Source organism: Anthonomus grandis, chromosome 18 (genome assembly GCF_022605725.1).
Source record: "Anthonomus grandis grandis chromosome 18, icAntGran1.3, whole genome shotgun sequence".
In the NCBI taxonomy this organism is placed as follows: domain Eukaryota; kingdom Metazoa; phylum Arthropoda; class Insecta; order Coleoptera; family Curculionidae; genus Anthonomus; species Anthonomus grandis.
In genome coordinates this window covers 7,998,205-8,021,635 of record NC_065563.1, presented here as the reverse complement: position 1 = coordinate 8,021,635, position 23,431 = coordinate 7,998,205, and the positions used below count along the sequence as shown (strand labels likewise).

The 23,431-nt window shown below is 32.9% G+C and overlaps 1 protein-coding gene across 1 annotated transcript in view; it reads right to left on the bottom strand.

Moving 5' to 3' along the window:
- LOC126746877 (protein pinocchio) overlaps positions 1–23,431 on the bottom strand; it is a 168,585-nt gene that overhangs the window by 26,530 nt on the left and 118,624 nt on the right. Inside the window, exon 4 of the mRNA XM_050455273.1 lies at positions 1,050–1,110. Within this exon, the coding sequence (XP_050311230.1) occupies positions 1,050–1,110 (61 nt within the window). The remainder of the gene's footprint in view (positions 1–1,049; positions 1,111–23,431) is intronic.

The following is a 23,431-nucleotide window of genomic DNA, read 5'->3' as shown; positions in this document are numbered from 1 at the left end:
ATTATTATTGAATATAATTAAGTTAAAAATTGTTATAATATAACCAAAATGATTAATAAATTTGAATTTGAATTTGAATTATATAATAATATTAACCCTCTTTAAGGGCCAATTTTAATTTTATGAAAAAAAATCATAGGCGGGTAAATTCATAACATAAAAATGAATTCGAGGCTTAAAAAAAGTTTATCATAAACCTTTAAAGCTTTGGGGATGAAAAAACCTCCCTCAGTCTTAAGGCAGACCTGCCGACTAAAGGGACAAAAATAGTCAGGGTAAAAAAAGCGAAATTAAACTTGAAATGTATATTTTGTGCCTCAATACAAAAAAATAAGATTAGTGTAATGCTTTATTGTGTATGAAACTCCTAATTTAATACTAATTATGCTCTTAGGTATTTAACTTGTAATAGACGTAAAAAAATATATTTCAGGCACTTAAAATTAAGTGAAATTTATCTTAGACTATCATAAAAATATTTCAGTAACCTAAACTAGTTTTAAGTGAATGTTATACATGACATTACTCCGCTAAGACCCAATGCATTTTCCGAGGGTGTTACCACCAAAGACTTACATTTCTACGAAAGACTTACTTTCTTGTATCACGACTCTACATTTGTTTTATTTTACATTTCATGTTACACAACCAGAGGCGTTTAAATAGCTGAGCCAGCCTATGTGTAATAACAATAACGATTTTTTTGCATTTTCACGTATTTTAAGAGCGACGGTTATTTATAAACCTCAAAGGCTTAGTAACAGCCGCACGGATTTGCATCAGTCTGTTTTATCGTAATAATTTTTTTTCAGTGGAACCTAATTCTGGTTATCGGGGAGGCCCCCCCATTATGGTTTCGTCTACATCGCAATAAATCGACATAATTGATTATTCAGTATAAAGGTTAAATTCCGTGTCAACGAATGTCTGATGATTATTATTATCGAATGTATTAACCTTATGAAGGTTTTTCGTTATATAGGCTATAGCGTAAACAAAAAAAAAGAGGTTCACCCCAATTAAAGGGGGTTTTCAGTGAATTTTCTTACCTATGGCTGGAGTGGATGTCAGCGGGATGGTGGACACTGGCTAAGGACATCTTTGCCGGTACTAAAACAAAATTACAAACTATAAGGTTATTATTAAAAAAAATTACCACGGCAATTATCGTCGCACTTTTTCGCTTAATTGCCACGCTTTAATTACTTAAGACGATGTTACTCCTATTGTACTATCTCCTCATTAAACGACTAATTACGTATAAAGGTGACCTTTGCAAAATGTAGGTTATGGCGAATTACAAAATATTAATTTGTTGCAAGAGGTTGCATTCGCTGTAAGAGATAAACATGATTTTTATGTTTACAGAAAAGTGCTTTTTTATGTAAATATATTTTTTTTCGGAAAGGAAATTTACGGAACAAAACACGCAATTTGTAAGTAATGAATGCCAAGGTCTAAGGTCCGCTTTTTTTGGGGGTTTTTATGAATTTTTAGCAAAAGTTTTACATGTTAATGCATTGGTATAATACGGCATTTTTTCCACTAGGTGGGATTTTTCTTATTTCGGCGCCCAACAAGCGCACAAATTAGTTTCAACATATTTGAGCTTTATTGCTCAACGTGGGCTCACTTCATTCAATGGAAATTGAAAATTGATTTGGATCTAGTTTTCCTTCTATAATATTGATGCCTAATTTTTTTCCGATCAACATGGATCCCAAATAATTCCGACATTAGTTAACGGTGAATTACGGTAAATACTTCTAGGTTTTCAATTCCAATGGAAAATGTCTAGATCTTTATGGAAAAAAACATATATTTTCTATACAGGGTGACCACGGTAACTTTGGCAAAAATTGTAGGGTAGGTAGGGGCTCCATAGGCAAGTATTTTGAGCATAGGAACCCATGTCCGGATAATTTTTTTTTGTCAATGACAACGATACATTTTTGACAGAAACTTCAACCTGACTGACAGGAAAAAAAAATCAGTTTCTTGCACGTTTGTATGAGAAAAAGTAGACGATGAACCGGCTAACTTTCCGCGAGCTTGCTGATGTGCATCTAGTTTATGGAGCTACAGGCAGCAATGCATTGGCGGCTCAGCGCTTGTACGCTCAGCGATTTCCACAGCGTGACCAGGTACACCGCAGCGTGTTTGTAAATGTCGACCGCACACTACGGGAAACGGGATCATTTCAAGTAAGTCTTGTTCTTTAAAAGTATTTTTTTATTGCCAAAGTATAAATTTATTGTAAGTCGTTTTTACGGGACTGTTAACTAGGTACAGCAGGAGCGAGGACGACTGCGTCTAGCACGTGATGGACTTGAAGATGCTCTAATGGCACGTATTGCCGACAATCCCCAAAAGAGCATTCGTCAGGTCGCTTCCGAAGTGGGTTGCAGCCACGGGACGGTATGGAATATCTTTCACGACAACAATTTACATCCATTTAAATTGAAGAAAGTTCAACATCTCTTTCCTGACGATCCCCCTCGGCGCCTTCACTACTGCCAGTGGTTAAACCAACGCATTGGGGAAAATCCTGATTTCTGATGAAAAGGGCTTTTCTAGAGAAGGTATGTTCAACGACCACAACAACCACTTCTGGTCGGAAGAGAACCCGCATGCCATGCATGTCCGAGGATATCAAAAGAAGTTTTTTGTTAATGTTTGGGCTGGCATTGTCGGCGACCACTTGCTTGGTCCATACGTTCTACCCGCCCGCTTGAATTGAATGATTGAATTTCTCCAAGGCCAGTTACAGGAATATTTTGAAGATTTGCCCCTACAGATTATTAATAACATGTGGTGGCAGCACGATGGTTGTCCTGCGCACTGGCCAAGGCTGATCCGGGACTATTTAGATGAAATTTTTCCCACTCGTTGGATAGATCTTACGCCACCAGATTTCTTTCTGTGGTGCACCATGGAACAAATGGTGTATCAAACACCACTGGATTAGGAGAAAGACTTAATTGCGCGAATCGCAGAGTTCATTCAAGAGCAGCAGGGTGTTTTCGCTCGAATGCGAACTTCATGGTACCAACGGATCGATAAATGCATCCAGGAGAACGGGCAGCACTTCGAGCATCTGTTGTAGTGCCCCTGCCCATCACTTTGTTTTTGTTTTATTTTCTTCGTTTTATTTGAATTCTGTTAATTTAAGACTACTTTTATTTTAATAATTTTAGTTTTCTCCGGTATTTTTTGTGGAGAGCTTTATTGCAATTATTACATCTTTTTGTTGTTAAACTAAAGCGTTTAATTTGTGGCTCGTGTACGATAGGTTGCCAGGATTGCCTTATTGCTTTCCCATCTGGCGCAAAAATTTCAATTTTAAAACAACCGCTCAATTGACAACATTTGATCCGACTAGTGCGGTCTGTGCGGATATAAATCGTGAATACTTGTGCCTACCCACCTGCCGCAAAGGGTCCAATTTTAAAACAGCCCCATCTCCGAATGGGGGCTTTTCCGGACGTGGGTTCCTATGCTCAAAATATTTGCCTATGGCGTCCCTACCTACCCTACAATTTTTGCCATGGTCACCTTGTATATTGTAAATACGAAAAATCTCTAGTTATATATGTAGAAGCCCCTAGTTTTCCTACTATACACATTGAATTATGTTCAATTGATTTGATGAACCTTTTTATTTCAACTACTAAGATAAGGCAGTAGATTTTTTTCAGAAGCCCCTAATTTGTTTAATGATAACTTTTTATTTCTTAAAAAGTCTTTGCTCTTTCTAGTTATTTCAAAGAGAATTTAAAAACAATTAGATTTTGGATAAAAATAAGAAATTTGGTTTTTGGCTCTTATTTAGGAAATGGTTACAAAAAATAATCGTATTTTCCTTGCCTCATACTCAAATTCTGATACTTCAAATTACGGTATTTTAAAATAATTGTGGATTTTAAGTTTTTTAGACGTTTTATGAGAAAACATTAATCAAATGGTACTAAAAGCTAAAAAATTTGGTAATTATTGACCATATTAGCAAAATTCCCTGCATTTCAATGGTTCAAAAAAAGTGCATTTCAGTTATTCCAATTTTAGTGTAAAACTGTAAACAATTCCAATTATTGAATTCCTGCAAAAAATGCTTTGATTCCTAAATAAATTATGGAATTTTAAATTTTTTGTAACATTTAATAATTCTGTTTTGTTTATTAATTGCAAGACAATTTTGAGGTTTTTGAATTTTTTTTTTGTGATAAATTGATTTTTTCCAGTGGTAATAAAAACTTTAAAATTTCAATTACTAATTCTATTGAGAATATGTCAGAATTCCTTGCATTTTATTGGATTCCAATAAAATTCAAACATGGTAAAAAAATTATGAATTTTGGCACCCAACGTGGGTCTAATTTATTCCAATTTTAGTTGGAGGTTGAGTGGACAGAAACAACTACAGTTTATAAATTCCAATAAGAAGTGCCTGCTTCCTAAATGAATGAATAAAATTTTAAAATTTTTCTTACATTTATTTTTTTTTTTCGTTATAATTATGATTCGTTGTATTATTTCGATTGCATGAAAAATTTGAGGTTTTTAAATTTTTTTTTGAAAAAAGTTTATTTTTTCTTAAGTGGTAATAAAAATTCAAACATTTCAATTACTAAACCTATTGAGAAAATTGCGTCATAATTTCCCGCATTTTAGTGGATTCCAATAAATTTAAAAATAAAAAATAAATTATGAATTTTGGCGCCCAACGGGGGGGTTTCACTTATTCCAATCCTAATTGGAGACTGTAATCAGTTCCAGTTAATAAATTCGCGTAAAAAAATGCGTTGAGTCATAAATGAATTATGGAATTTCAAAACTTTTCTTGCATTTAGTTTATTGATTGTAACATTTTAAAGTTTTTTCGCAATCTAAAGTTAATTTTTACTCAAAAAATTTAATTATTGTTTTGAAAAAAACAAGGTCAAAATTCTTTGCATTCAGGTGAACTGCGATGAAAAAACTTAGTGAAAAATTTAAATTTAAATTCTAGTTGGAATTACCATGAATAATCAGACTTTTTAAATTCCAATAAAAAATTTCTTGATTTGCAAATTGTAAATGAATTAAGGAAGTTCAAAATTGTTCTTGTTTTCAATAAGTAATTTTTGAAAATAGCAATAGATTTTGAATTTTTCAACGATTTTATGGAAAAAAATTAATTTATTGGAATCTGTGGCACTAAACAGTAAAAAAATTTGTAACCATCAGTAAAAATGTCCTGCATTGAAGACTGTAAGCAATTCTGATAACTGTATAAAAATGTTTTGATTTTAGAATGATTTATGAAATTTTGAGGTTTTTGGAATTTTTTTTTTTTTGACAAAAGTTGATTTTTATTTCAGTGGTAATAGAAAATTTAAATTACTCTATTGACAAAATTCTTTGCATTTTGCCGAATTTCAATTAATTTAAAAAAAAAATTGAAAAGCTTGAATTTTGGCGCCCAACGTTCGAGTCCCACCTTAAAATTCGAATATATTCCTTGACAAATGTATTGAGGTTAGGTTTTCATCGTAACGAGAAATCTCGTCTCGAAGGCGATTTCTCGTCTCGTTTATTTTTTAATAATAATATTTTATCCATGAATTTAAAATTGTTTAAAATTAAAATTTAGTTGGTTAAATACACAGACATTGCGCTATTTGTTCTTCATTGATTAACATGACATGACTTTGGTAATTATTATTTTATTAATGTAGGTATTATTATTTTAATAGGCGCGGTAAAAAATCCATTTTAGTCACAGAACACCTAAATCTATTAACCAATAAAACGCTTTTAATTGATTATGCTTGATATTAATATGCTTGCTTGATAATTGATTATTTTTTATAAAGAGGTTATGTTTTCATTTATAATAATGTATTTTGCCCTGATCGTTTTGGTTTAGTGCAGAAAGAAACATTTATGTACGTACCTTTCCAAATACTTATATTGATACAACTTCTTATTTTTTTTGGACACAAGATCTAATAAATTATAGAGAATAGCATGTTTTTTTTAATGGGTCTTAAAGAGAAGGGACAAATGATGATGTTGGTTGTTTTATTTATTTTTTTTAAAACACCCCATAATGGCATCTACAGGGCAATAAAAAAGGCAAATTTTCATCATCTTTAGCTGATATTTTCATTATTTTTTTTATTTCAAAAAATTAAAACAACCAATATAAAGAGTAATCCTTGATGTATCCAAAATGGTTTATACATTTAAAATTTTTTACATATTAGCCGAGTTTGAAGGTCCGAAAAATGCCCTGTTTTTCACGCGATTTTCGAACTGAGCGCCTCTTATCTTAATTATCGTTGTGTCTTTTACAACAATAATTAATAGGTTTTATAGCTGACACCTGCAGAAGCGGCGGCGGCGCAGCAATTTAAAAGTTTTTTAAATATTATTGATCCATTTCAAGGCGAAAAATACTGCACATTACCTATGGTCGTCTTAGGAGTTAATATGCTTCTAGATAAATTGGAAACCTGGGCTTTTGGACTGGATAATTGTCCAAATAGGAATACAACCGACGAAAAAGTTTTAGAAGCTCTTCAAGCAGCAAGGGATAAAATCGCCAAACACTATTCAAAAACCAATTGGATATATTGTGTTGCATTAATATTGGATCCACGACATAAGACTGAGGCATTTAACTTTACGAACTGGGGAAAAAACTTAAAACAAGAAGCCATAACTAAATTCGAAAACCTGTATAAAGAAATGTATTACGTTAGTTCTAATATTGATATTCCTTTAGCATCTCAACCTTTCACCGATGATATTGATGACAATACTGATGACCTGAAAAAAGCAATGGCGACAGAAAGAACTGGAGAAAAGAAATTGATGAATATTGTTTATCTAAGAGAGCTGAAGATATTTTAGAGTGGTGGAAAAAGAACAAAGCCGTTTATCCAAATTTATCGAAAATGGCTCGTGATTTTTTAGGCATATAAGCCACTTCAGTTCCTGCAGAAAGACTGTTCTCAAGGGCAACACTGATAATTAGAAAAGAACGAAGCCGATTGACTGGAGAATCGGCTCAATTTTTACTATGTTTAAATTCTTGGCTATGCAACAAAGATTTATTTATGAGTGCATAAGCAATAATTTTGTTATCTATACTTTTCGTATTTCTATTAATCTTTATTTTATGTTTTGTTCATTTTTAAATGTTTAGAATTTATGTTTTAGTTTGAAAGTTTTTTTCCTTTAAAAATATAAAATTATTTGAGTTTTTACCTTTGTTATGTTTCTTTTGCTTTGTTAATTTTCTTATGTTTAAAATGAATTAAATTTATTTCCCAACGTAGTTTTTCATTTTCAACGACGAGAAATCTCGAATTTCGAGAATCTTGTGAAACCCTAATTGAGGTTATAGTTGACTTTCCTTAAATGCTTCCAAATTCTAAAATTCCTCCTTAAAGGATAATAAAAACCTATGTAGCTCAAAAATTCATTGAAACTCAACAAACTATACTCAAAAATCACATTTTCCCATTAAATTGTTGAACTTTTAACTCCATTAACATCCCCTACATTTCCACTATCAAAAACCGTATTTAAAAACTGCAGTCAACGAAACCCTTGTTGTTGGGCACCAATAATCAACCCCAAAACTGGAAAATTAATCCATATTTTTTCTTCAGAAATACCGTAAAGGCAAGCGCTTTTTCTGTACCCTCCCAAGAAAACTCACTCTTTTCAAACTCCTTCAGTGAAAAATCCGTTTTTAAGAGACGCAAAATCACTTGAAAAACACCTACAAAACACAGTAAAATTCCAATAAATTCCAAAAAAAATTGTAAGAGTTATGAATTTTGGCACTCAACGTTTATTCCTAATTTAGTTAGAGACTATAAACAATTCCAGTTAATAAATTATGAAATTTCAAATTCATGAATTCAATTTTTTTTCCATTTATTGATTTTAAGAAAATTGCAAATTTTGTAATTGTTTTTTTGGGAAAAGTTGATTTTTACTTCAGTAGTAATAAAATTCAAAATACTCTTTTGATAAATTCTCTGCATGTTGGTAAATTCCAATGAAATTAAAAAAAATTGTGAAATATTTGAATTTTGGCGCCCAACGTTTGAGTTTCATCTTAAAATTCTAGTTGGAATTGGTATAAATAAATCCCACTTTTTCAGTTTTAAGAAAAATATTTTTGATTGGTAAGTGAATGATCAAATTTCAAAATGTTAGAAATGTTTCTAGTGTACAATAAATTATTTTTGACAATAGCAATGGATTTTGATTTTTTGCCTGGTTTTTTGGAAATTTTCATTTTTATAAAATTTGCAAGACAATTTTGAGGTTTTTGAAATTTCTTTTTTGGGACAAGTTGGCATTTTTTCCAGTGGTAATGAAAACTTAAAAATTTCAATTACCATTCTTATTGAGAAAATTACATCATAATTCCCTGGATTTTAGTGAATTCCATTAAGTTCTTAAAAAATTGTAAGAAATTCTACATTTTGGCCTCTAACGTAGGTCTCATTTATTTCAATTCTAATTAGAAGTTCAAACAATTCGGTTATAAATGACTTTCAATAAAGTGCATTGGGTCCTAAATAAATCATGGAATTTCCAATTTTTCCTTTTAATTCATTTTTTCTTTCATTTATTGTATTTTAGACAATTTTTTATGGAAGGCAAAATTCATTTTTATTTAAAAAATTTAAATTTTTTTACTCTAATAAAAAAATTAGTAAAAAAATACTCTGGATTCTGGTGAATTCCAATGAATTTCAAAATAAAATAAAAATAGTAAAAGATGTGAATGTTGGCGCCCAACGTGAGTCTCACGTTAATATTATCGTTGGAATTATGAGTAATCTGACTTTCTAAAAACCAATCAAAATTTTCTTGATTTGTAATTGAATGATCGATTTTCAAAATTCAACAAAAATTGTTTCTTGTGTACAATACATTTTTTTTTACCGTGCGTAAAGTACTCACTTTATTCACTGTCCAGGGTTTATAAAGTTTCAAAGAATAATTTAAGAAAAGCACTACTTTTTTAGGCACTAGTGCGTAAAAAGGCATTTGACGTTTATTTGCCAATCATTTGTCAACATTTTTTGACGTTTTTACGCCCTAGTTTGTAAAGTAATTTGGTGTTTTTAATTTTTTTATATGTTTTACTGGAGAAAACATTATTAGAGCAGAAAACATTTTGTATGTTACAAGTATGTAAAATCCCCTTTTTTTATGAATGGGAAATTCCCATGAACATTTCTTACATAAATAACTATTATTAGATAATAACAACAATTTTTTATTTTTTTACCGATTTTATGGGAAAAATAAAATATATTTTAATCAGTGGTACTAAAAAGTAAAAAAAAAAATGGTAACCACTGGTAAAAATGCCCTTCATTCTAGTTAATTTTCAAAAGTGCTTTTTTCCTGACGTTAACCATTTATTCTAATTGTAATTGGCGACTGTTAATTCTGGTTTTTAATTCTAATAAAAAATGCCGTGATTCCTAAATGAATTATAGAATTTAATTTTTTTTCTTGCATTTACCTTTTTTTTTTAATTTATTGATTCCAAAAAATCTTGAGGTTTTTGGATTTTATTTTTTGGGAAAAAGTTGATTTATTCAGTTGTAATAAAAATTCAAAAATTGCATCTACTAATCCTATTGGGTAAATTATGTAACGATTCCCTGCATTTTAGTAGATTCCCGTTTTAGTTGGAGACTATAAGCAATTACAGTTAATGAATTATCACAAAAAATGCGTTGATTCCTACGAATTTTGATGAATTATGAAATTTCAAATTCATGCATTCAATTTTTTTATAATAGTGAAATATTCGAATTTTGGCGCCCAACATTTAAGTCTCACCTTAAAATTCTAGTTGAAATTGGTATAAATATAATCCCACTTTTTCAGTTATAACAAAAATATTCTTGATTTGTAATTGAATGATCAAATTTCAAGATTTTAAAAATGTTTCTAGTGTACAATAAATTATTTTTGACAATAGCAATGAACTTAGATTTTTTTGAATGGTTTTATGGAAAAATGGAATTTATTTTAATCAAGGGTACAAAAAAATTGGTAACTACTAGTAAAAATGCCCCGCATTCTAATTTGCTAAAATTGTATTTTTCTTTTTGGCGCCCAACCTTGGCGAATATATTGAAGTTTTAGTTGATTTTCCTTAGATACTTCCAAATTTTAAAATTCCTCCTTAAACGATAATAAAAACCCATGTAGCTCAAAAATTCGATTTTTTATTCATTGAAACTCAACAAACTATAACCAAAAATTACATTTTTCCACCAAATTTCTGAACTTTTGACTCCTCCTTATTCCAGTAAATTTCAACATTTCATTCAAAATTCCATTAAAATCCCTCTACATTTTCACTAAGAAAACCGTATTTAAAAACTGCAGTCAACGAAACCCTTGTTGTTGGGCACCAATAATCAACCCAAAAACTGGAAAATTAATCCATATTTTTTTTCAGAAATACCGTAAGGGCAAGCGCTTTTTCTGTACCCTCCCAAGAAAACTCACTCTTTTCAAACTCCTTCAGTGAAAAATCCGTTTTAAAGAGACGCAAAATCACTTGAAAAACACCAACAAAACACAGTCTGATTGTAGGACATGTTTGAGGTTTTTGGAATTTTTGTTTTGGTAATAAAAAATTTCCATTACTAATCTTAATGAGAAAATTACATCATAATTTCCTGGATTTTAGTGAATTTCATCAAGTTTCAAAAAATTTTAAGAAATTATATAGAGCCTCATTTATTTCAATTCGCTTACACCGAATTTCAATTAAATACTTTGGGTCTTAAATAAATTATAAAATTTGCAATTTTTCCTTTTAATTAATTTTTTTTTTCATTTATTGCAAGACAATCTTTTATGGATGGAAAAATTCATTTTTATTCAAAAATTTCAATTACTTTATTAAAAAAATAGGAATTTTTTTTTTCTGGATTTTGGTGAATTCCAATGAATTTCAAAATAAAATAAAAATAGTAAAAGATGTGAATGTTGGCGCCCAACGTGGGTCTCACAATTATTGTTGGAATTACTATGAGTAATCTGACTTCTTAAAATGCAATAAAAATTTTCGTGATTCGTAATTCAATGATTGAATTTTAAAATTCAAAAAAATTGTTTCTTGTGTACAATAAATTATTTTTTCTACTTATTTTTTAATTTCTTTTTAATCGAAGAAAACATTATTAAAGCAGAAAAAATGTTGTATGTTACACATATTTAAAATCCTCTTTTTTATGAATGGGAAATTCCTATAAACATTTGTTACATAAATAACTATTAGATATTAGCAACAATTTTTGATTTTTTGACCCATTTTATAAGAAAAATAAACTTTATTTTAATCGGTGGTACTAAAAAGTAAAAAAATTGGTAACCACTAGTAAAAATACCCTGCATGCTAGTTAATTTTCAAAAGTGCTTTTTTCCTGACGTTAATCATTTATTCTAATTGTAATTGGAGACTGTTAATTTCGGTTTTTAATTCCAATAAAAAATGCCTTGATTCCTAAATGAATTATGGAATTTAATTTTATTGATTCTAAGAAATCTTGAGGTTTTTGGTTTTTTTTTGTGGAAAAAGTTGATTTATTCAGTTGTAATAAAAATTCAAAAATTGCAACTACTAATCCTATTGGGTAAATTATGTACCGATTCCCTGTATTTTAGTAGATTTCAATAAATCCCCATTTTAGTTGGAGAATATAAACAATTACGAATTTTGATGAATTATGAAATTTTAAATTCATGCATTCAATTTTTTTTTATAATAGCGAAATATTCGAATTTTGGCGCCCAACATTTGAGTCTCACCTTAAAATTCTAGTTGAAATTAGTATAAGTATAATCCCACTTTTTCAGTTTTAACAAAAATTTTCATGATTTGTAATGGAATGATCAAATTTCAAAAATGTTTCTAGTGTACAATAAATTATTTTTGACAATAGCAACGGATTTTGATTTTTTCCTGGTTTTATAGAAAAATGGAATTTACTTTAAACAATTATACAAAAAATTAAAAAAATTGGTAACAGTTAGTAAAAATGCCCTGCATTCTAATTTGCTGAAATTGCATTGGCGCCCAACTTTGAGGAATATAATATTGAGGTTTTAGTTGATTTTCCTTAAATACTTCGAAATTTTAAAATTCTTCCTTAAACAATAATAAAAACACATGTAGCTCAAAAACTCGATTTTTCATTCATTGAAACTTAACAAACTACTCAAAAACCACATTTTCCCATAAAATTTCTGAACTTTTGACTCCCCCTTTTTCGACTAAATTTCAACATTTCATTCAAAATTCCATTAAAATCCCTCTACATTTCTACTAAAAAAACCGTATTTAAAAACTGCAGTCAACGAAACCCTTGTTGTTGGGCACCAATAATCAACCCCAAAACTGGAAAATTAATCCATATTTTTTCTACAGAAATACCGTAAGGGCAAGCGCTGATACGCCAAGAAAACTCACCCTTTTCAAACTCCTTCAGTGAAAAATCCGTTTTTAAGATACACAAAATCACTTGTAAAACACCAACAAAACACGGTGACAAATGAACAACTGACAAACACGTTGTCAAATGCCCAATAGAGCTCAATATACAACCAAAAAAAGCAATACTCTAGCTCGAACAACCGCGTATATGTGAAACGCCGAATAACGTTCCAGCCTGCTTTTATATGGAACTGTCGAGGGAACACCGGGTGGGAGGGAAGGAGGGAGGTGACGTCACGTAATGCACGCGAACTTTGCGCCACACATTTTCTGATTTATTTAACGTGTTTCTCGATCGTGTCGAGAGCTTTGGGGTTTTGTTTGGGTTTATTTCGGCACAAGAATTATGACAAGTCAAAAGGTCAAAATTGTATTTTCGGATGCACACAAAATCATACATTTAATCACTAAAATTAACGCTTAATTTATTTAACAAATCCGACTGCAACAAACAATTCCGTAAAATCGTAAAACACGTAATCATTGCGAACATTCGTGAACAGAATGACTCCCACATACTCATTCGGGATCATCGTGAATGCGATGAGATATCCGAACAGAATTTTTATTATTTTTCCGAATTTTGTATGCGTTTAGATATTCTGGATGGAGATTAATCAAAGTTATCCAGAAGTGAACAAACATGCCAAAATCTAGGAAATAATGCGTTTGCCCCCCCGCAACAACTATACTTAGAATACCCAATCAAAACAAGATAATGCAATAAATGCGGGTATTTTATCATATAATTATTATTCTTTGATGTCGTCCGCAGTCAATATTTATCCATAATTTTATTGAAATTACGTCACAGTATTTGTTTTGATTTCAAACCTTTTTTGTCAATAATTAATTGCTCGAGTTCGGAACCACGCCCTTGCGTTTTCTCCCTTATAATTGGCCAATTTCGAAAATTCAATTCAGCCTTTATAAAATTCGTGTTTGCGCCTTTTATGATACAAAGAATTAAAGCGAATCAGGAAATTTTTTATTGGAATTTGTAAACTACAATTGTTTACAAACTCTAACTAAAATTGGATTAAATGAGAACCATGTTGTTTTTACTAAGGTACGACTGTTCAGTAAATAAGGCCCCATTAAATTAATGAAGTCGGTTAAAAAGGCTCATCAAATAATAACAATATAAACGTAAAAAATACATTTCTAACCAAGAAACAAATTTGACCACTAAAATCTAGGAGCAGTTTGGGCAGATAAAGTCGTCATCATCATCTTGTGAGAAGCCAACACACGCCTCGTGACACCAAGTCCCGCACGCTATGCACTGTCTCATGTCGATTTTATCTTGTGTCTGGCAAACAAAACAAAACCAAGAGTCCGTAATTGAAGGATTTACTTCTTCCAATACCTTTTGAAGATGACGGTATCGGCTCCTTAGAAGCAGATATTTTGGATGGCTTCGTGGTGGGGTGGTATAACTGATGCAAAAAGATCTTTAGTCACTGCTTGTGCCCTGTAGTTAAGTGATTTATTTATTTATTTATTTATTACAAGTTCAGGTTGCGAACAGTACACAAGTACCAAAAAAGCATCCCCTGTGTATATATAACAAACTTATGATAGGTTTACCAAACATTGTCTTAAATTTACATGTTACGTGTGTAGATACAATCAAAAAGAAAAGGGAAATTTAGATGAATACACTAATGAGATTAAATAGAGCGTAAACTGTTAAGTTCTGAATTAAATAAACAAAAATAAAATTATTCTATCTTTTTTAAAAAATAGGTTTTTAATTGGCGTTTGTAGGATCCTATCGGCGTTCCAAAAATATCCGAATTCAGAAAATTGTTGTAAAAATTAAAAACATTTTGAATTCTAGAAAGTGGAGAGTTCTGTCCTACGTTGGTTCGATAAAAATCAGCTGCAAACAAGTCTCGGTTTCTTGCATTTTGCCTTGGTATCCATATATTAATGTGAGATAGAAGATAATGTAAATCGACGTGACAATTTACTATTTTGTAAAGCGTAAAAAGATCTGTGATATTTCTTCTGTATTCAAGAGTTAAAAATTTAAATTTGGCTTGTATAATGGTATAATTATGGTTGTATATTGGCATATTGGTCTTAAATCCTAGATATTTTAGAAACCTATTTTGTACCCGCTCTAGGCGCGTAATGTCTACATTGTACTTCGGATTTCATATTACTGAGGCAAAAAAAAGTTTACTGAGGACAAAAGCATTATATAAGGAGATAATTGAATTTGGGTTTTTAAAATCCGTTGAATTTCTTTTTATGAAACCAGCCATCTTATTGGACTCGCATATCACTCGCTCAATGTGAGATTTAAAAGTCCATTTTTCATCCAGGATTACTCCCAGATCTCTAATCTGTACAACTCGTTTCAGATTACTGCTATTTATAGAGTAAGGCGATATTATTTTGGTAATATTTTTTGTAAAAGAAATACAAAAGCACTTAGCAGAATTTAGAAAGAGACGATTTTTCTGATAGTATTGTTCAAGGCGCAAAAGGTCTTGTTGGATTTTGAGGCAGTCATCCGTGGTCTCGATTTTTAAGTAGATTTTCAAATCATCTGCAAAAAGTAATATTTTACGGTGTTTAAAACATTTTTTTATTGAATTTATATATATTATAAAAAACAACGGACCCAGGTGACTGCCTTGCGGTACACCTGATGTTATGTCAAACCACTCGGATTCATGGCCATCAATAGTTACTCTACATTTTTTACCTGTATTATAGGAACAGGATAATCTAATTATTGCAGGATCAACATCGACTTCTTCAAGCCTTTGTATTAATATTTCAGGATCAATTTTGTCGAATGCTTTACTGAAGTCGGTATATATCACATCCACTTGACCTTTGTTATCTATTGTTTTAGTGACAAATTCTGAAAAGCATAGTAGATTTGTTTCAAGAGATCTTTTAGGGTAAAAACCATGCTGTTCTTGAATAATTCTATGTTTTACACTCGGAAAAATTGTGTCGTACATAATTTTTTCCAGGATTTTGCCAAAAATGCATAACTTGCTAATGGGCCGATAGTTTGTCACGTCTTCCCTATCACCATTTTTAAAAATTGGTGAAATTTCGCTTAATTTCCATTTTTGAGGAAAAACTTCCGATCTTAACGACTTATTGAATATAATGCCTAGTGGCTTGACCAAGCTATTTGCGCAGTTCCTTACCAAGATAGGTGGAATATTATCTGGCCCAGGACTTTTATTTACATCTAAATTTTTACATATCTCAAGGATTTTATTTTCTGAAATTTCGTATATTTTAATATTACTTTTATTAAAAACAACTGGATTTGATGTATTATAAACACTCTTAAAAGATTGAGCAAACAAATTGCTTACATCCCTGCCACCTTTTGTAGAAATATTACCTAATTTTACGGCGTGTGGAATAGACACATTGTTTTTTCTCTTATTGCCAACAAAACCCCAAAATTTCTTTGTATTTTCCAAAATGTTGGATTCTATGCTATTTATATTCTCCTTATAGTCATTTTTTATCATTTGTTTAGATAGGGTTCTAAGCTCACAAAATCGATCGTATGAAGCTCGATCATCTTCCTTGTTATGTTAGTTTTTCTTTCGAAAAGTTCAGGGGTTGGTAGTAATTCTTTAAAAGATTTATTAAGATGGTCATTATTAATGTTTTGAGTAGAGATAGTGTTAGTAGTAGCTTGTGGGTTTTTGTTTATTTTTGAATTTCTCATCATTTCCTTTAGCGTAGTTAAAGGCATGTGATCTTCAGAGTCATCTGAGTCATAGTCACGTGACAGATTATTGATAGTGCTCACAACGGTAACATTTGTTGGTTCCGGAATTATGTTAATTTCCTGCTGAGGCTGGTCAATATTTTCTGAAGGACGTTGAGTTGCTAACGATGGGGCAAACGCTGATTCAGGTATGACACTTGGATTCAGTGGAAACATAGGGTAAGGTTGCCTATATTGGACCGGCACCAAAATTGGACCTTTGAAGATTTGAACAAACCGACAACAAGTGGCGCCATCTGTCAATTGGTTGGACCGGTCCAATTTAGGCAACCACTTCCATTTACTTAGTTCTTAATATTTTTTTTTCAGAATGTCATCACGTGGTAAATACTGCAAGTGGAGCACAGAAGATTTAAGCAGTGCTATTTCCGCTTTTCGTAATGGTTCTTATGGGCTTAGTGAATGTGCAAAGTTGTTTAAAGTACCTAAAGCTACACTAAAAAGACATCTCGAAGAGAAAAACAAACGGGCAAATAATTCAATAAAAAAAATGGGCAGGTTTAGTGTATTTAATGAAGAAGTTGAAGCAGAATTGGCTAGGCATATTTTGATTTTCGAAGAGCGAATGTTCGGGATGGGCATACGAGACGTCCGCAAACTGGCATTTGAATTGGCAACAAGAAACAATTTAAAACACAATTTCAACACAGATAAACGTATGGCAAGCAAAAAGTGGTATTATGGTTTCATGTCCCGACATAAAGAAATATCGTTACGGCAGTCGGAGAAAACATCAATGGCAAGGGCTGCAGGATTTAGCAAAGTATGAGTTAATAAAATCTATGAACTTTAAAAAAAAATCTGTGAAGAGGATAAATTGACCGCCACGCGCATATTCAACGTCGACGAGACAGGCTGCTCAACCGTACAACGGCAATGTCAGAAAATATTAGCCAAGAAGGGAAAACATCAAATTGGGAGCATTTCTAGTGGAGAGAGGAGGGCAAATACTACTGTGGTTTGTTGTGCAAGTGTAGCAGGGCAGTTTGTACCACCCATGATAATTTTTAAGAGGAAACGTTTTCAAGAGGAACTTTCATTAGGTGCTCCGCCTGGCAGCATTGTCACTATTAGCGATACTGGATATATCAGTAGCGATCTTTTTGTGACATGGCCTAAACATTTCATTGAAACAGTTAAGCCAAGCCGCCCTGAGGCCCCTGTTTTGTTATTGTTGGACGGCCACAGCACCCACAGCAAAAACCTAAAAGCTCTACAAATTGCCAGGGATAATGGAATTAGGTTGTTGCAGTTACCAAGTCACACAACACACAGACTCCAACCGTTGGATGTTGGATTCTTCAGAGCCTTTCAAAATGTTTATGGACAATGCATTCAAAAATGGTTGCGAAATAACGTGGGTCGAACTGTATCAATGTTTCAGGTTTCCGGGATAATTGGAGAGGCTTATGGGCTTGCTGCAACAGTGAGAAACGCACAGAACGCTGTTCGTGCTAGTGGCATTTGGCCTATAGATGAAAATGTTTTTAAAGAATCTGATTTTGCAGCTTCAATGATGTTTGACAGTGCATCAAACTCTAACCATGAATCCCAACAGGAGGCATCCTCTTCTGAAAAAGATAATATTCCATTGGCGCAAGTCGTTAGGTCGCAAATCGAGAAGAAACAAAACCAAGGATAAGAGGAAAGGCGTTACTAGGGATTATGAGTGTAAAGCCAGTATAAACATTAAGTTTTTGAAAGTTACCAAGAGTACGTTGAAAAATTCAAAATTGATGAAGAAAGGATTGCATGTCTTAATTGATATTAACTATAATCATTCTCATCGAATCAATGTAGCTCAGGCACTGAGTCTTCTGCGTTGTTCCGCAGACACAAAAAAACTATTTGAATCCTATTTTGAAAGTGGTATGACTGCTGCAGCGGCAAAATCTTATCTCGAAATGGCCATCATCGAAGAATGTGAGAAAAACGCATACGTTACCTTAGCTAATGCTCAAAAAAAAATCCGCTCGACCGTCAGGTAACTCACTTTTATGAAGAATGGCGTAGCAGAACCTACGGGACTCGAGATATTGGTGACGTCGTCAAAGTTCTGCAGCGAAAAGAGACTGAGATGTCTGTGTCAGGCATGAATGGACAGATGTTCATCAGGGAACAACCGACTGTATGCGTTATTATAACACCCATTATGCAACGAGTGTTTCTGGGTGGACTAGCTGATGAAATGGTGTTCATTGATTCGAGTGGATCCGGGGACCAATCCAACGTTTGTGTAACATTTATATTTGCTGCAATCGAAAATCCCATCACTGTTATTTTACATACCAGCCAGTCTCAAGAAAACTACACCCACAGTTTTCAATCCGCTAAAGATGGTTTACTGGAAACTTGTAAGAAACATTTTGAACCAAAAATCATTATGTCTGATGACAGCAGTGCCGAGCTAAATGCCTTGCAAAAGGTCCTACCGAGTAGCAGATTACTACTATGCATTTTCCATGTGAATCAGGCTCTTTGGCTTTTGTTGTGGCAAAGAGGACATGATGTGGCTCACGCAGATCGGCAACCGGAGATGAAGAAATTCGGTGCTGTAATGTTTAGCAGTACATTGCAAGATGTTGAAGTTAATATGTCAAATCTATTAAACGCAGAAGAATGTAAAAAAAATGCCAAGTTGGCAAAACACCTGACAAATTTATGGGAACGACGTGAAGAATGGTGTTTAGCACATCGTGGCGATATTTTGATAAGAGGCAATAATACCAACAACTTCTGTGAATCATCAATAAGAATTTTTAAAGACGTGATATTGCAAAGGTGCAAAGTTTTCAATATGTGTGCGTTGGTAGACTTTATCAACAAAACATTTGAACAGTATCACAAGAAAAGGTTGATCCACTACGCAAGCGGAAGAAAAAGATATCTAACGTTGGCATATGAAAAATTCTGCCAAGCAAGTAGAGCAATCACAGATATTGTACTTTTAAAAGACAATACTTTCTTTGTCAGATGTAAAACAGGAGCGTACATTTTTGACTCTTCGATGGCGTTATGTACTTGTTCATATGGAGTTGGTGGGAGATTTTGTAAGCACCTTTGTGCCGTAGAAAGAAAATTTGGCACTGAATTAAGCACGTCACTTAATTTAACTCGCTCTGACCGTCAACGCCTTGCAAAATTTGCTATAGGTGGCGAGTTTTCAGCGACATTTTTTGAAAGTATCACTGATAAAATTGGTGAAAGTAGTAGAATAACCGAGAATGAAGATGTAGCCACATTCGATCTTCCAATGAACCCAATAGAGATCCTTCCTGAAAGAAATAATGAGGAATTTAATAGTGCTATTCAGAATATCAAAGATCAGTGGCAAAGAATTACTGACATGCTAGAGAGAAATCCTAACAATGACCAAACAAAGATTTTGGTAAAGTTTGGATCTGACCTTACAAAATTACAGACTCCATCCAGCATTATATCTTTTATTGCCCAGAAAACTACAAGCAAGAAAAAAAAATTAAGGTCCAGCCGACGTCAATCGCCCGACGAAAAGAGAAAAGCTTGCCGTGCAGTGGAAGAATTCAGTCGGGGGTCCATCCAATTCAGAGAGTAAAAAGAGGAGGCGTGCTCACGACATTACGTCAAATATCGACGAAAATGAATCTCCTGCAAAAAAAATATTAATTTTGCTGTTTTAATTTTCCATTTTTTCCATTTATTTATGTGCTCTTTCTGTTCTTTACGCGCTGGGAATGCAGCTGTGACATGATGCCTCCTAATCGCGTGTGGTTTGTAGCGCGATAAACTCGTGTTGGTTTCGAGGCACTGGTTCTACGCTGTGCCTCCATTTCAACACGGGAATGGAAATACGCATCCCGGCGTCTGGCGGCCTATTCAGCATTTTGGAACCGCTAACGTGACTGGCCTCGATAGATTTGCCATCACTGCAGTTATCGTCTTTGATACTATCTTTTGCATTTAACAAGTATTTTTATTGAAATTCATTAACTAGAATTGTAACCAGCCGTTTCCAACTACATTGGAATAATTGAGACCCACGTTGTGTGCCAAAATTTCATTTTTTTTACTATATTTTTAAATTTATTGGAATCCACTAAAATTCGTAGACTTATGACTGTTATTTTTCTCAATAGGTTTGGTTATTGAAATTTTTGTGTTTTTATTTTCATAAACATTAAAGAGTCAAAAATATAATATAAATGTCTAATAATATGCGATATTTAATTTATATTGGTATACTGTACATAAATAATTAACACTTCTTAAAATATTTTAATAATTACAGAAGAATTTACAGCAAAGAAAATTAGTTTTCTAGAAAGAAATAAAGAGTAGTGGGGAATCGTGAATGCCTATACTGCATCACCAGAAAATCCAAAATAATAAAATTTTGCTAATGGCATTTCGTGACTTATAGTATCGAAGGCTCTACTAAAATCTACGAATCCAAGACATGTTATAAGTGTTTTTTTTCTTCATTTTTCCTGATTTCATTAAGAAGGTTAACCAAACTGGTAGAAGTAATGGACAAGATCACAATGGACAGAAAATTTACCTCAGTGCCAACAGCAAATGCTTTGTTGGAACAAAATCTTACAGTCGTGGGAACAATAATGAGTAATCGTTCAAGGATACAACTCCCAGCACTATTCGCTTTGCTTTTCGGCACCGTGAAACACTTGTAAGTTATGTACCCAAAAAGAAGAAGGTCGTCACTGTTTTTTCTACACAACATCATAATATGCAAGTGAAAAATGACAATCCAGAAATTATTTTGTACTATAACTCCACAAAAGCTGTAGTAGTAATCGGACATGCAAGTGCGACACCTCATTTTAAAGGCAATTAAAAATACTTTTTAAAAATGAGAAAATTTAATATGGCGCCCATAAGAAAAAATAAAGTTGATGATGACCGGAAAAAAACGAAACGTCGGACTATGTTTTTTTGCGTCATGTTGTAATACATAAAAAGTGGCAACGAAAAACTGTTTTCAATTTTCCGATATCTCTTTAAATAAAGTCGGTAGAAAGTAAAAAAGATTTTGACAAATTTCGGTTTTTTATGGATAACTCCGGAAGTATCCGGCATTTTAAAATTTTTTAAACGTCATTTAATTAAGCTCCAAATTGCGCAACTTTGTCTCCATTTAACCGACCCTGTAACTCTTACGGTTTCCGAGATTCCAATGGTCACCCTCGAATTTGGGACACCCTGTATATTTGGCATCATTGGACATTGCATCCGTATTTTGTCTCCGAATGCGTAGTTCGTTGTCCTGAAAGCGACCATAAATTATCCCGAGAGGATTTCGCAAAAATAATCGTTTTTGTTCGCCGAACGTTGAAAATTTATTTTTTTCTTATATACGCGTCAGTGTTGGCGCGAATGATTTAGAGTGCATAAAATAATAAATTATAAATAATCGAACGCGCACCAAACCGTTATTTCGGGACGAGAAACGCCATTTTTACTCAGATCATACGAGGCGAAAGTTTTACTTTCGTTCGCCCGTTAACTAGCGCGAAAATAGTGGATTTACGCACGCGAACCGAAGTCAGCCTAGTTCAACATACCCGAAAGCACACTCGGGGTCAATGTCAACGTCATAAGTGTCATTTGTCAATTCAATGATTAACATGCGCTTTTCATTTCCAGTCACGAACTTAATATAGGGACATAACCTTTAAATCTTTAAAAGTGTTATTGTTTAAAGGTAATAAAATAATTTCTTTTTCAAGGCCTAAGTTTGTCCTCTGTTTTCTTTTTGTGTATAAAAATAAAAGCCTCGTAAGCTAACATCCAATAAAATATCAAACTTGTCATTTTGGTACTTCAAAATAGGCCCTAAGTGTTTACACCGAAAAATACTAAATTTAATCTACCCTGTGTGGGAAGCATCAAATTCGCTTATAAAATTTTAGTGCGCTGTCATTTACACCGAAAAAATAACGAGGGTGGTCCCAGAAGTACCCGACGACCCAAGAAAGAAAACACGAAAATTTTGGAAAAAATGTATTTATTTTTCAATATAATCTCCTTTCAGCTCTATACACTTTTCCCAGCCATGTTTTATAAGTTCGATGCCCTTTTTATAATAAGAACTGTCTTGCGCCTCGAAATAGCCATTAACTGCAGACATCAATTCTTCATCGTTGGAAAATCTTTGACCACTGAGCCAGTTTTTTAAGTTTGGAAACAGAAAATAATCTGAGGGGGCTAAATCTGGCGAATAGGGTGCATGAGGTAACGTGTGAGCTAGTGCATTGTCTTGATGAAACAACACTTTCTTCTTAACTCAAATGCGCCCGTTTTTGCTTGATTTCTTCGCTCAAACGTTGCAATAAGTTCGCATAATACTCGCCGTTGATAGTTTCACCCTTTTCAAGATAGTCAATAAAAATTATCCCTCGCGCATCCCAAAAAACCGACGCCATAACCTTGCCTGCAGATGAAACGGTTTTCGCCTTCTTTGGAGCCGGTTCTCCGTTTTGAGTTCATTGTTTTGATTGTTTTTTTGTCTCAGGTGTGAAGTGATGGACCCATGTTTCATCCATGGTTATGAAACGACGCAAAAATTCTGCTTCGTTGCTATTAAATTTCGCTAAACCCCCAATTGAAACATCTTCGCGACACTGTTTTTGCTCGAGTGTGAGCAAACGCGACAACCATCTTGCACACAGCTTTCTCATGTCCAAATTTTCAGTTCATATGCGATGTACCGCACTTTTTGAAATGCCTACTATGTGGAGTCGTCAGCTCATTTGGTCGACCACTGCGATGCTCGTCTTGGCTGTAGGGATGGACAAAAATAACCGGTTTTGGAATGACCGGTTTTGGAATGACCGGTTTTTTCATATCGAATAACCTATTATTAACCGGTTATTCTTGTCCTTAGGTTAAACCTGATAACCGACTAATTGAAGCAATAACCGGAAACCGGAAACCCAAGATTCAAAAAATTTAATTTCAGTTCTCCACTCAATGCTGCAAATGCCATTAGTCACTTTAAATTACAGGTTGACAAAAATATTAAACCACAAGATGTAAAATCATCAAATGAAAAAAAAATTACAGTATCGATTTATCTGCGATAGGTGCCAGACGGTTAACTGCTTCGAAAGATAACG